Consider the following 15752-nt stretch of genomic DNA (forward strand, 5'->3'; position numbering starts at 1 on the left):
GTTTAAAATTATATGGTTTATTTACTTATGGAAATTTATTTGTTGAATCTCAGAAAAGATTTATAGGGTTTGTCCCAGAAACGTTGTTTTCCAGATACAAGACTTGATAATTATAATAATAATGTATAAGTGACAGTTCATATGATATTGCATATTTAACTTTTTGACACGTACATACAAATAGTTACCCTAGCTATAAAACAACTCTATATGCTTACGTGAAAGTAATTAACTCTCACTCTTGAACTGATCGTCACAGGTAATTAATGTAATCATGCTGATGTTGAGTTTATAAGTACAGCTATTATATGCATATTGTGATAGATATGTTACAACCCTTTGATTTTAAATCAATCTAAATAAGACTAAGAAGATTAATGATAGAAAGTAAGATATTACACACATAAAAAGCACCAACATCTTGGTAATGAATCAATTCATTTATTTAATGAGGACAGGGAAAGTGCACTGTGTTTTTTTTTTTGGGGGGGGGGGGGGTTCGTTTTATACACAAGTGCATTCATTTTGGCAAAATATGATAATCAACAGATGAAGTACTCTTTGTTTCTTACAAATGCAGCACCAGGTTTTTAAAATTAAAAATAACCTGGCTATGCAACAGATGCTACCATTGTTAAAAAATATTGTAAAATTTTATTCAGAAATCAGCAGTAAAACTGTTCTGTTGACTACAAAATGTACATGCATTTATATTATTCTCCGCTGTATTCTCAGGGCCATGGTGAACATCTTGGGACCTCATTGGAACCATTACAACAAGAGGTCAGTGTCTTAAATCGGTTGGCCATGGTGAACCGGTCTCTGGAGGAGGGGAGTCAGTATGAGTACATCAAGTGTGTGGTGGTGGGGGATGCGGGGGTGGGGAAGACCTGCCTGACCTGTGCCTGGGCCTGTGGGACAAATTACACCCTGGAGCGCCTCGTCAAAACCCCTGCATCCTCTGTGTGGGCCATTGATCACTACAGAAACGATCAAGAGGTAACAAAAATTTTGATAAAGTCTATATGTTTTAGATTTACTTTAGATTATACTAACATATATATATACACATATTTAAGATTATTCCTATTTCAATAGAGACATTCAATACAGCTTATTATCCTATGTATTAAAAGATTCCAGTTTATTGTTATTTCATTGAAAGTTTTTTTGTGTGTTAAATTTTTTATGGCATTATTCTTGCTTTATAATTGATCTTCAATAGATTGAATACACATAAGTTATTCAGATTTCAAATATTGGAACGATTTGTGTATTTAGGTGATGGACAGGTCTTGGTGTAATGTAGATGGAGTTCGATGTTCCCTGAAACTATGGGATACTTTTGGTTACCATGACAAGAACAGGAAGTTTGCATATAGAGGGTAAGGCTGTGTACAGTACATACAAGGAAATAACTCGATGTCCAATAAATATTTCATCTTCTAGTAAAAGTTGATCTGTAAATGTGATCATTTATGACTGAATACAATTTAGGATTTTATTTCCACCAGGAACGGGAAATAAAAATGTTTTACAGATAATTTGATATGAATACACACCAACATGTCCTCTCCAAAGTCTATGAAAAAATTGTACTGTTTATCTTCCATTTCAGTAATTAGCTATATTGTTAAAAAAATTGATTTTTACCCCTTTTAATGTTAACTTACCGTATACAATATAAAGTCATTCACTGATCCCCGAAAGTGCCATCATTTGATCCCAAAATTTGATTATTCTTAAGAATACACAAAATGTTACTAAAGATAATAGTTAAATATTAAATTTAAACAGATAATTGTTTTTTGGGTTGCAGGTCGGACGTGATTCTGCTGTGCTTCAGTGTGGTCAAACCAAGCTCTCTGAAGAACGTGGAGAGGTTCTGGCTCCCGGAGATCAAGAGTCGGTGCCCTGCCACACCCATCGTACTGGTGGGGACTCATGCAGACCTACGCTACCTGTATAAGAATGAAAAGTACAAGAAAATGAACAAAGGATTGCTTTACAAGTAAGCTCAAGTGTTATCTCTCTCTGTTTCTCTGTCTGTCTCTCTTTCTCTCTCACATACACACAAAATAGTGTGAAAAGGGAGGTAACTTTGATAGTCATGTTGAGATGTGTTTGAAAAATGGCATTTTTAAAATTTGTGTAAGTCTTTTTGATAGTATAATTTCCTCAAATATATAGATTTTTAAATGAATTTACACTTAATAGATATTATGCTTTACAATAAACAATCCTTTTTTCAGAGCTGTCAGTGATGAAGACATTTTGCCGCCAATGAGTGGAAGGGATATGGCAGCTAGCATAGGAGCTCCATACTATGAAACAAGTGTGCTGACTAAATATGGTATTGAGGAGTTGTTCTTTAATGTGATTAGGGCCACATTAATTGAACGGCGGGCATTGAAATTTTGGAATCCTCAACTACGACGTGTACAGTATCCTTTAATTCAGGCCCCTATGGATATCCCCAAACCTGAGCTGCCAATCATTAAAGACCCAGGGACGGCGCCTCATGAAGACTTGTCTAAACTTCTACAGGAGGATGGGGACATTATTTTCGATGTACAAGGAACACATTTTAGAGCTCATAAAATCTGTTTGATCATTGCTGAAAGTGTTTTTGAGGGTATTTTTGTTCATTCCCCAAAAGCCAATGGTAGAAAGTCTTTATCAAGACAAGGTAGCAGTGGGTCGGATAGCGGCAGAAAATCTGAGAAAAATGGTGGGAAAGAGGACAAAGAAAACCTTATAGGTGGAGCTCCTCCTCTGCCAGATATCTGTCTCCATGGTACAGAAGCAATGACCAATGGAAATTGTCGTCTGCTGAATGTTCCTGGGTTTGTTAAAGTGGAAGAAAAATTGTGGATGGATCCACTCAGTTTGGTAGAAGAAAAGAAGACTGTGATCACCATGGATTCTGAACTGAATCCACTTGCCTTTCAGTATGTTCTCCGGTTTTGGTACTCGGGACAAGTTCCTGGGTCATGTGACTGTCTCGCAGAGTTACGCAGAGCGGCTGAAATTCTGATGCTTCCAACATTGATCCTAATGGTTTCCAATCTTCAGACAGGGGAATCTTACCTAAATCACCCACTAGAATCCAATTTCTACACATCACGCAAAAATAAGTTGCAATCCATTGGGCTGGAGTCTGGAAGATTCACTGGTATGTTTTAGTCTGAATAATCAGTTTTTCAACCATTTATTTTCTTTATAGAGAGCCATAAAATACATCTTAATTACAAATTGACTCTGATTCTTTCAACATATTTTCTTGTAGACATTGAATTCCAGTTGGAAGATGGAGTTATTGCCCTTCATAAACCAATTCTAATGGCTAGATGTGAAATGATGTTTGCCATGTTTAGTGCCAATTTCATGGAGTCTTCTGCTGAAATTGTATGTTTTCAGATATGTTGAATTCTCTTCCCTTAGCATTCAATTTATACTTGGTGTCCTACTTTTGGGCAATTTATACATTTTGTATGTGAATTGAAAGTTGATACTTCACCATTTGCCATAATCACAAACTCAATTCCAGTTTATAAATCTATCATTTGTAGATACCATTCCCAGGAATGGATGTGCAGACTTTTAGAGTGTTGATGACCTATTTGTACTTAGGGCGGTTACCCTCGCTGGACGGGTCCGACATTGTAGGACTTTTTGAGGCTGCTGATAGGCTGTGCCTGAAGCACATGATCAAAGCTCTGGAATATGAGATTGTCTCGGAACTTTTGCAGGCAGAAGCAAACGGAGACAAAATTGTAGAGGAGACTTTAAAACTCATCGAACCAGCTCAGGTGAATATTGGGTTTAAATTATCTTGGCTTAGTTCTGGTTAAGTGGGTTTTTTTAATTTAATAAATTTGCGAGATTTAAAAAGATTAATATTTTTTTTCATGTATCTGTGAAAATTTACACATTCAGTGTGTGCTTTCCATGTATTTTGGGTGAGAAATCACATGAATATTTTATGTTAATTTTATTTACATAAATGTTTTCATAGGAAATTGTCCTAAAGGTTTTCGATGCTTGATTGTTCATTTGCAAGAGGGGTAGGTTTTTGTTTTAATTTAGAAATTGTTCATGTAAAATTGGTACATAAATATTCTTCAGTCTTAAATATTATTGTTGAAAAACTCAACATTCATTGAAATGACATGCATAAGATCCTAATTATCCTTTACACTTAAAGAAATAAATGCATTGTATGTTAAATAACAATACTTCTTTTGTAAATCATTTATTGAGAGTATAGATAAACAAAAAATCAACATGATGGTAAACAGACATACTTTGAAAATCAAAGTAATCAGGGAAAAGGAAATACATGTAAATACATGTACCAGTGACAAATTTCCCTTTGGCATGTTATAAGTTCAACATAATTTTGACTAGTTATGCATGTCCTGATATGGGTATTATTTGGTAAGGATGTGACAGTTTCATTATCAATTACATGTACAAATTTTCATTGACATGGGTGTTATACTTGAAGACTGACACAAACTCTTTTCCTCTTTGACCAAGCCAGAGATTATTACAATCATCGATGCATAATCCAAGTGGTTCTAGGATGCCATCATCCTTAGACAAGAGGAAGCGTAGAAAAACTCCATCGGGATCCAACATGTGGATTCTGTACTTGCACTGATTGTCACAAACCAGGATGTTTCCTACTTTGTCAGTGCAAATTCCATGTGGAAAAAACTGTGCCTTCTTGGGCCCTTTATAGGTGAATTTGTATTCCCCTTTCCTGTTGACAGTTATGACGGAGAATTTTTCAAAGTCAGATGCACAGACATCCCCTGTTGGTCCCTCTGTGATGTAGTGGGGGTAGCAGTACAGGTCTTCCCCAGTCTTGCTGTTTCTCTGAATAGTTTCTAGTTCTTTTCCAGTGCTTTCAAACCGAACAATTTTGGCCTCCTGTTTGTTGTGCATGCCTATCAAAATGTCTTCATTGATCCAAGAGGAATGAATGCTTATTGCGGCCCAGGTTTTAGGAATAGAGAAAAGGCTCTCTACTTTCTTCTCCTTTGGAAGGAGTTTGCTGATCCTTTTCATGGCTTTGTCAATGTAGAGAAGATTATTGGTCATTGTGGCACAGTGGTACCCGTCCCCTTTACTTTTGATGGAGAAAGTGTCCAGAGTTGTCCCTTGAATGTTCACCAAAGTCATGTTACTCAGACGGTCACTAACCCATGCACAACTGTTCCTCATGCAGCTGATGTGACGCCCGTATTGGATGTCAGAGGGCGCAAAACCAATGACTTTTTGGACAGGGAATGTCATGTTATTGTAAAGGTTTCCAAGATCATGCACAGGAGTAATAGGGACTTCCATTGCATCGGGGGATTCAATGATTTCTCCAAAGAGTCGAGAAATCTTGTCCTCAGGTATAGATTTGCTGTGATATTCGGGCAAAGTCAGCTGTTTGGGATATGGAATATTTTCCTCTTTTAGTGGCAGTTTGGTATCGGCTGTGAGCATCAGTTGAGCAGGAGTACAGTTCTGATATCTATACTCTAAATCATCCAACTTATCCGTCAATAATGTCAACTGGTCACTAATTGTACTCTCCTCTGACAAAAGTTTCTGCAACAAGGAAATCTCCATTCTCTCAAGTGTGGCCATGTTCTTTTCAAGCACTGCATCTACTAGTGACTTAATTTCTTGAGCAGTGTCTCTAATTCGGCCCCTTATGTTGGCCATGACCTGCTTACAGTTGGTAATGTTTTCGAGGACCTGGTTATGTGTATCCTTACACTTGGGAACTAGTTTATTCTTCAGTGTAGAGATAATGGAGAGAACCGTGTCCTTTTTCTGTTGATACAACATCTCTTTTTCCACAAACACATGCCCCACGTGGTTTTCGGTAACACACTTAACACACACTGGGACATCACAGTCTTTACAACACATGTCATACGTGTGTGTTGTGTGCAGTACACATTCATCCCTATCAGAGAAAGCTAGGGGAGACAACTGGTGATTCTTGGTGGATTTGGATTTCAAATGTTGTCGTTTACATTTTTCACAGAAGTTTTCTCCGCAGGTCTTGCACACACATTCAGCCGGCTTCGCACACTTTCCACAGTCAATTTTTTCTGCAATGAGTGCCATTATATTACTTTGTCACAGCAACATTTCTAACCACTGTATTATATGGTTAAAACTGCACTGAAGAATTCTACAAAGAGAAAGCAAAATGATAAATTGTATAACTTTTTTTTAGCCATTATATTAAACTTCATCTTTTGGCTGATCAGTGATCTTATTCTACCCTAAAGTATAATAGATTAATATAAGGAAGGAAACAATTATCATTTTATTTTCAGTTGAATACATGACAAAGAATATGTAAAATCTACTGATCTCTGAAAAAGTCCAAAAAATGACAATTTAAAAGATGTATTGCAAAGATACACAGATATTTGATTTAATATTAGGTATGAAAAAGTCGACACTATTTGCTGCTTTTATCCATGCATGAGAAATTTATTTTGATCTGTTGGCTGGAGAACCACTTTATCACAAATATTTTTTTTTGTGATCCATCACAGGTAAACATGCATTGCAAAACATGTTACAAATTAGTTTTTCATCCCTTACCACTTTTACACTAGAGAATGGTAAAATAAATTAATAGCTACATATGTAATGAAATTGGTTTCCATAATATAAACATTATATGCAGTATACATTAGGAAAAAAAAAAGAGTAAAATGTTTGTTACCTGTGTAGCTATCTTTGTCGTGATGAAGATTGACACATTTTGCTCACTCTCTGAACCTGATGATAAATTCCTGAAATTAGGGTCCACTTCCTTATTGCTCAGTGAATAGACTTATTTGTCTATACTCTTAAAAAGGAAGAGGCATAATTGAAAAATAAATTGATCTATAGAAAATAAGCCATATAAGTGGAGGATTGTTAGTTTGTTGGAAGATTTGAAAATTTTTCATGTTCATTTATGAAATGTGTTTTTAAAGAAATGTTAAAAAATTGAAAAAAGTAAAACTATGTACATGTTACTGTATATACATGTACTGTTTATGGGGAAGTATTACACATTTAGACCTTTGCTCACCACTCTAAGCTTTAGCAGTGGGCGTGTAAGGTTCAAAAAGTATAGTATTAGTAAATTTACGGGGTGTAAGCTCACTGAATTACATCAATTTTTTTGTGTTGCTTTTTCATAAAAAATGTTATCAAATATTATTTTGATGGTTTTATAGATTCACATAATTTTATGATAAATTCTCCTCAAATAATATTGATTAGAGTTTTTTTAAAAATTAGATTCAGTATGTACCAGGGCGCTCATTCTCTAAATAAAATTTCCTCATTTGATATGGCATTCATATAAAGTCTTAATGCAATACATGTATTGACATCAAACCAGACCACTCAAATGCTTTAATTAAAATGATTCATAGTACCAGTTTATACATATGAAAATTATGATTTCAAACCATGTAATTGTGCCCACAATTTTGCAGTTGAAATGAAAATCTTCCTAAAGTCCAAGGAAATTTTACCTTACAATATAGTTTATTGCATGTTTAATCATTACTTAAATTAAAACCAAACCAAACATCTCAACATTCACTGGGAAGTGAATGTCAATGACAATGACAAAACTATGATGGACAGCCGTCGATGGCAATTACAAGATGAGTATTACAATTCTTGTGATAACGAATTTATATCAGTAAAACATAAAACACCACGATTTTTCATTTAAAATATTCAACAATATTTATAATTCATCATGTATAGTGCGGTATGTTGTCAGATCGAATGACATAACTGGATTTATTTAATAGGCATAAAAGTTCTATATTTTAGCATCTCTTTTATAGATATACATGTTTTTGTACATGTTATTTAAACATGATAAATGTCATTTCCAGATATTCCATGAGATAAGCTCAATAAAAGGACATCTTTTTTAAGGACTTTCAATGATCAAATAGATTTTGTAAAAGCTGAATGTAAAAGTGGCCTAATGAATGTTTTAAAGTGGTACATATTTTGTTGGTTTGACTTCATGCAATCATTTTACTTATCAATTAAGAGCACTCCAAAATCATTGAAGAAAAGTGTTTTATATAAGCCTGCATGGAATAAGACCTGTACAAAGCTTATAGACAGGTTCTTAATCAATATTTTGAACATTAATATAGATGTTAAGTTTTGTGAGCAATTGATCATTAAAGGACTTTGATAAGCAGTTATTAAATGTATGATGTATCATTTGTGCAAGCAAGTTCTTGATGCTTAAATGTTTGTTTTGCGATAAGTAGATTGACTTTTTAAAAAGTCAGGTGACTTTTCATTTCAAAATATTTTATTGTAAAATTTTAATTTACTACATGATACAATATCATATCATATGATAAAAAATGATATTGAAAATCGGACACATTGATACAATATTGTATCATACTATACTGTACAATTTATAATGGAATAATCATATTGAACTACGATTTTCAAATAAAATCATAATGGTGGTATCATATAAAAGGTTAATGTCTTGTCTTGGTGAGCTCTGTAATCTTTAACTACATGTATGTTTTGAAAGGGTGCTTACTTGTAATTGGTCGAAAATTAGACTGTGTGAGAATAGACATAGTCGTTATGTATACATGCAAGAATCAAATTGCCAACATATTTTTTTTTTTAATGCAAGTTTGAATATGTTGTTGATGTCAATTTAGTCTTTTGATCTGAGATTTCCCTGACTGTTACTCTAGATTTTATATTTTGATTTGTACCGTGCGCATGTCATAATATGAAAACAGGTGTCCCTGTTACATTTAGAGAAATCTCGGAGTAAAGTCATTTGTTCATTACATCTAAATGTCAGTGTAAAACACTTTTTGTGTTTAACATACAGGCACATAAACAAATTTGAATGTGAATTTATCATATTAATGAGTTACGTGTCATTGTCCACAGTTCCACAATGCGGTAGAGCTGGCCGGGTGGTGTCTGGATTACGTGTGCGTGAACTACACCATGGTCCACAGGAAGTACTTCAGCCTCCTGTACAAGCTGCAACCCGACAACCAGAGACACATTGCCCAGAACAAGTGGCCCCCAGACTGGTGAGTCCCCTAAACTCTACATACAGTAAAACACTGTCATAACAAAGCACTACTATATACAGGGTTATTTCACCCCCCATTTTTATTGCCCTTCTACACTTGCAAATGGTTTCGCCCATCTTGAATTCACCCAAACCCAGTTGTGTTAAAATATGATACTTTTTTAAATATATTTAACATAGTAATTTAAAAATTTGCCCACTGACAATGAGGGTAAAAGGGGCTAAAATAAAATGGGGGTGAGTAACTTCCCTGTATACAGTATTTTGATTTGTTATATATCTATGTGGTCAATCTGATTAAACTCAGCTCTGTGTGGTGACAAAAAGTTGTCAGAGCTGATCAAAGATTTAATCAGATTGTAAAAATAGTGAAACTGACTTTGTTGTAAGCATGAATTTGTATAAGGGTGTGTATAAGCATTATAAACATGTAAATCATTATATCAATTTAGGTTATATTATGTTTTAAGATTAAAGAAATGAAACTGTCTTCACTATAAGCATGATATTTTTTGTGTGTTCCCTAGCTGTAACCGTGATTTACCGTACAGCTTAAATTTGGATCAGGCTTCCTAACTTCATGTAATACTACATATTTGTTTACAAGTTGTGTGATACAAATGTATTTCCTAACTGTCTTTACAATTTTGAAAATGGTATATTATTAAACAAAGATTTAATGGGTTTACCAAAATAGTCTTTCAGGAAATTTATATATGTTTAAGTGCAATAATACAAGAAGTTTTCTTTATATATCTCTGAATTTATAGATATTAACTTAAGTCTAAAGTGTGTGCAATATTGGCAGTCGTGTGCACTACATCTAGTTGCTTCATATGAGAACATACACCAAATATCTGAAAGAATGAGGAAATTTGTACAGATTGAAGCTAGCTTTAGTCTAAAGTGACACTTCATACACAATTTTCTATAAAGTGAATTATAAGTGAATGACACTTTAGGAGTACACACTGAATTAGTTTTTTAAAAAAAATATAGAGAATTTCGATGACATCAGTAATAAAAAAAAAAAACTAAATAAATACTATTATAAACAGGAAATTTAACCTTGTGTGGTATTGATGTAAGCGCGCTCTCTCTCTCTCTCTCTCTGTGTACTAGCTAGACAACAACAAAAACTGGCAAGCAAGTAGCTTGCAAACAATTCATTCAAACGATTCATGTAATTTTCAATGGTATGGGATTATGGTAAACTTTCAATGTCACAATCTGAATTGGGGGCTGCCAAATTTAGGGTTTACCATAAAGAAGGACTTTTCCTGTACATCTCAAAACTCTGGATAAACTATCCTGAGTACTGGGGAGGATCACTATAACAAATATAAGTCTTTTCCAGGTACACCCAAGAGAAAGAGTACTACACCATGGCCCTGAGAGACATGACCCCCAAACAGATGATCCAGCAGAGGCACCAGTTCTCCCGCTGGCAGCGCTGCAAGTCAAGCTGTCTGTGTTTCGGTCGACGCAGTCGAATGATCAACATGGAAAACGAGGATGATGCAGACTAGGGGAATTGTCAGTGAGGAGCGTGTCAATCAAATCGGGATCTTGGTCAGCAACAGAGCTAGTCAGTCAGTCATTGTATGGGAAATTTCAGTCAGTTCTTGCAGTATTCCGTGTCTGTACGATTGTAATATGTAACATGCTTTTTATTGTGAAGTCTGTTATTTATTTCTTGCTAAATATGAGAAATAATCGGCCTGATTATATACTGCCGGTGTTGTATGTAGAACCCTATAGTTCTTATACAGGCAATAATTCTTCTTACTTTTGATGTCTCACTTTTATTCTTTAGGCAAGATTGCATGAGACAATATTCTTGATTAATTATTTTGAATAACGAATAGGTAACAAATAATGGACATTAAAAATAGAATTAACCAATACTTAAATTTGATAATAGTAAAACTAGAAACACTAAATGTCACCTGCCATTCAAATATCCCAGCCATTACATTATTGTAAAGCATAGTTTATATGATAAAGATATTTTATTTTTATTCATGATCAAAATCTGTTTGACAACTGTGATACCTAATGGAAACGTTACCGGTACTAGTTGAAAGTAATGGATATGTGTCTGATACCATTTATGCATAGACATGATACACATGCACCCACACTACAACTGTACGGGTCATTTTAGTATAATCTCATGTTTAAGTCTATTTATATATTTTGCAAGTGCTTAATGCTGTGAACATTTTCAAATAAACAGACACCCATCACAATAACAATGTGACCGTGCACTTTAAATATTGTCAGAGTAAAAATTGTTACTTCGAAATTTTAGAAAAATACCTGTTTATAGAACAGGTATGATAATTACAGAATATGGTCCATAGGAAGTGTCTGATTTTTTTTTTTTAAATTTACCATTGATATTATGGGTCTTTCCTTTTTTTCTGTGATAGTTCTTGTGTTTACAGTATAAAGAAACATTTTTCATAGGATGCATGCATCCATTGTATAATTCTGAAATATTTGGCAGAATCTTTTAACACAACAGAAAAGTTTAGCAGATTCTTGCCAAATTTTTTCTAAAATATCAACAGCATTTCAATGATCCATGTAACAATGTTATTGCTTTATATATATATACATATAATACATGTTATTATTTATCCTTTCCAATAAGTATGTGATCTTGTAATTTAATATTCTAAGGGTAATTGTTATTTGCACCGGTAGTAGAAATACATGTAGTCATATTATTGTGATTGTTGGAATTATAAGCACCGCGTGTATCACACAGTAAGATGTCTGACCATTAGTTGTTTGTGAGGAACCAGTGAAAGAGACAGCGGGTCTTGAGACATACCACTCTTTTCTAAACATTCAGGATTCTTCATAATATGTGTCTTCATTTCTCACTTCTCTTTTCCTCTTTACTAAGACATCTTTAATACCTATTTTCTTCGTGTTTGAGCAAGTCTTTCAGAAACATTTGTCATGTTTTTATTTTAAGATTCTGTAATTTCCTTTTTTTTAGCAGTCTGCAGAAGTGAAACCAATTTTCTAAAACCATGATTGATTTGAAATTGATTCTCAACTTTAAAAAATTTAATATATATTTTACTCGGTAATACAGTAAAACACGGTTATAGCGAACACGCTTATAATGAATTAACGCTTACAGCGAAGTGAATTTCATTCCCCAAGTCTCTATTTCATGTTGTAAACTTGACGGATATAACGAATTACGCTTATAACGAAGTTAAATTGGCCGTCCCTGGGACTTCGTTATAAGCGTGTTTTACTGTAGTTCTAATTGTTTTGTGGGTTTTTTTCTGTGTGAACCTGCATATATGTTTGATAAACATTAACAGAGAAGGAAAAAGAAATGTTTTACAATGTATCTTATGACTCTGAGCTAGGACTTCTTTTAAGTATTGCCATGACAGTGTCTTAATAATGTCACGCTGCAAATAGTAAAACAACCAAAGGTTTTTGTTTAACAAGGCATACTTTTTTCTAAGGTGACTCATATAAATATTAAACTTACACTATGATAAATTTAATTCAAGGCTTTTATAATGAAGATATACTTCTATTATTGCTCACACACATATAAATAGTGCTTCATTTAATTTACAAATAATAAAGTGCTTTCCTTCAAAAAAGGAATATCTTCCTCAAGCATTTTTATTACACTTTTTTAACCGACTTTTTATAGACTTATTGCTGATGAAAACATAGTGCTCCTCACACCCTCTTGTTTTATTCCTGATGGAAACACAGTGCTACCTTACTTGATATATATATTTACTTTACATGTTTTTCTTAATTCTTCTTTTGCTTTTGATAATTTGTATTGCTTGTACATCATGTGTACAATGAAATAGTAGCTTATATTTTAAGCACAATTATTTATTAAGGGCTGGTAGTTGCATGGTTGCCTGAGACTGTTTTTTATAACAGTATTTTTTTTTCAAGTGTTGCTTTCCTTCATTTTTTTTCCATCCCATTGTTGCCAAAAGCATTATTTTAAAATGCAATTGTAGGTAGATTTAATTAAATTAATTAAATCAATTAAGAAATAACATTGTTTTTTGATAAAGTAGGTGTTTAGAATTTGGTTTTTTCCAGGCACATTCTGTAATGTATATTGGAACATAATGGTAAAAGATACAAGAGAATTTAATACAGATTTTAACACCAAATCCTCTGAAATATTTTTTTCACCACATATACCTGCATTGAAATTTTTACTTTGAATCAGAGCAGTTGCATGTGTTGAATTATGATCACAACTGGAGGTTGTAAGGTTTATCGATAGACTGTGACAGTGCATCAGGTGTGCAAGCATTTAGAAATAAATGCAAATTCACACGCAAACTTTTGTTGTACACATTTATGCAGCATGTGTTCATTTACAGACAATTTGATGAATGTTGTTTTTATTTTCTCTGTTATGAGTCATAGATTTGCTTTTGATTTCTTAACTTGTCGTATATATATATAATTATAAAGAAAAATAGTACATAGTTGTCGATGATTTCAGTTCATATTAAGTATTATGTAATAAACATAAATATAGAAATGTTTGCATGGTTGGTAGTTTCCAAAATGAATAATATAAAGTTACATTTACATCAAAATTACCACTATGCCACAAATGAAGTTTAACAATGTAAATTTGTGCATTTGTTTCTAACATTTAGGAGACATATTTTCCAAAAATAATGAAAAAGCATTCTTTAATAATAGGCTAACATGCTATTTTCATTACCTTTCCTTTCTGTTTGATTTTGTACTTATTAATTAAAAGCTGTGGGTAAATCTTGTTTTGAAAGCTATGTACATCTCAAGTAGCTGGTTTGGAGAGCTAGTAAGATGACTGTGTATTTAATTAACATTCTTTGTTATGACTTGCATACAATGTTTATTGTTGATCTTGAAATACTAGGGTATGCCCTGTTGTGTTTTTTTCCTTTTCTTTTTTGTTCTGTTTATAGTAAATGTACTCTATGGGTGATTTTTATTATAATTAATATTTTTGTGTTTATATAATCTTTCTGTTTTGTTGGTTATATTTATATTGTCCTCAGTTTTGCAGTGTAAGCTATTTTCTTACAGCAATATAATTAAATTTCATGAAATGATTAGATGCCATGTCCATCCATTCCATGCCGATTTCAGAAATAACTTTGTTTACAGTTACATTGTTAATCTAACTAATTTTCATAGAATTAAACTTCCTCAATTTACATTTATACATTAAGATATCAAAATGCATTAATTTTTATTCTCTACTACTAGGTTTGGTAAATTTTTGGATATATTTTTTATTCAAATTAAAAAGAATTTATAAATAATACTTTTTAGGTGTAACAATTAAAAAAAAATAAAATTCAATGTTAACTTAGTAAACCATTGCAAGAACTCTTAGTTATGAAAGAAAGTTTGGTGAAGTTTAATTCAACATTGTTGGTTAGTTTTTAATATATGAAAGAGTACCCATTTACAGTCAAACTTCGTTATCTCAAACTATATGGGACTGTTTAAAGACTTCAAGATATCCAAGATTTTGATATATCAAGGGTAAAATACTTAAATAAGAAGTGGTTGTGACTTGCAAATCTCTTTGACATATTCATCATATTTGATATATCAGTGTTCGAGATATTGAAATTCAACTCTATATATACACCTATACTCTTAAATATATTTTTGCCTATTAGCAAAATAGTTGTGTAATTATACATAAGGATTCTTTTATATATTATCTAATTAGATCAGTAGAGTTTATATTCCTCCTTGATTAGGAAAGTTTCACATGTGATACATAACCACAAACGAAGGCCAAATATGGTAAATCAAAAATAGCAATGAGATTCCTTATTTAAACATATTTTATTGAGTATAATCAAATGGATTAGGCAACAGGCAAAGCCTATATAAACCCTCTCCAAAAATGAGATTCCTTGAGTGATCAATGATCAACATTAGTACAATAGTACAGTTGTTATATTGTCTTTGAAATATTGATTTTACACACACTTATACATGTACTGTGAATTTTGAATGACAGAAGATTAAGCTTGTGAATTTATATTACACATAAAATATCATCCAATTTTTAATAAGTAAAGTTTTATATTACATATTTTTTTTGATTATGAGAGAAAGATCCAAGGCGGCAAGGCCTGTGTACAATGGATAACAATTAGTTTGGTGAGACCCATTTATATTGTTACTATATTTAGTGAGTCTTGGTGATATGATGTAGAATTAACAACATTTACTGTATTATTGTGTCCTATATATCACTGCTTATGGAAGTTATGGTATTGTACTGACGTGTATAAATTATAATAAACAATTATATTAATGTTTATCTTTGTTTTTATTTGAACCAACTTTATTCATGACCACTTTGTTTTGCGATTTACTCTAGATAAACTGGTTCGCAATTTTTAATGGCAAATACCGGTCTCTACGAGAAATATCCGTGACATTGAGTCTCTCGGGAACCTTGTGAACATTTCTCGCACGCGAATAAATGTCAGTTTACATCATGTGTAAATGAATATATATATATATATATATGGATGTGTGCGCGTAAGAACTGTTGTCCAAAAGATTGTTGTGCTCAGCT

General features: G+C 32.9%; 2 protein-coding genes across 2 annotated transcripts in view; one reads left to right on the top strand and one right to left on the bottom strand.

Moving 5' to 3' along the window:
- The window catches only part of LOC105319862 (rho-related BTB domain-containing protein 1), a 19137-nt gene extending 3648 nt beyond the window's left edge, over positions 1-15489 (top strand). Inside the window, exons 2-9 of the mRNA XM_011417568.4 lie at positions 736-999; positions 1282-1385; positions 1820-2011; positions 2253-3175; positions 3290-3408; positions 3573-3812; positions 8980-9128; positions 10488-15489. Coding sequence (XP_011415870.3) covers positions 808-999; positions 1282-1385; positions 1820-2011; positions 2253-3175; positions 3290-3408; positions 3573-3812; positions 8980-9128; positions 10488-10659 — 2091 coding nt within the window. The 5' untranslated portion in view covers positions 736-807 and the 3' untranslated portion in view covers positions 10660-15489. The remainder of the gene's footprint in view (positions 1-735; positions 1000-1281; positions 1386-1819; positions 2012-2252; positions 3176-3289; positions 3409-3572; positions 3813-8979; positions 9129-10487) is intronic.
- LOC105319861 (E3 ubiquitin-protein ligase TRIM71) lies at positions 4208-6872 on the bottom strand. The gene is made up of 2 exons (XM_011417567.4): positions 6749-6872; positions 4208-6202 (listed from the first exon to the last, which is right to left on the bottom strand). The coding sequence occupies exon 2, from the start codon at positions 6133-6135 to the stop codon at positions 4468-4470; it is 1668 nt and encodes a 555-aa protein (XP_011415869.2). The 5' UTR covers positions 6136-6202; positions 6749-6872; the 3' UTR covers positions 4208-4467.
- Positions 15490-15752: the final 263 nt, after the last annotated feature.

This window comes from Magallana gigas, chromosome 8 (genome assembly GCF_963853765.1).
Source record: "Magallana gigas chromosome 8, xbMagGiga1.1, whole genome shotgun sequence".
NCBI classification, from domain to species: domain Eukaryota; kingdom Metazoa; phylum Mollusca; class Bivalvia; order Ostreida; family Ostreidae; genus Magallana; species Magallana gigas.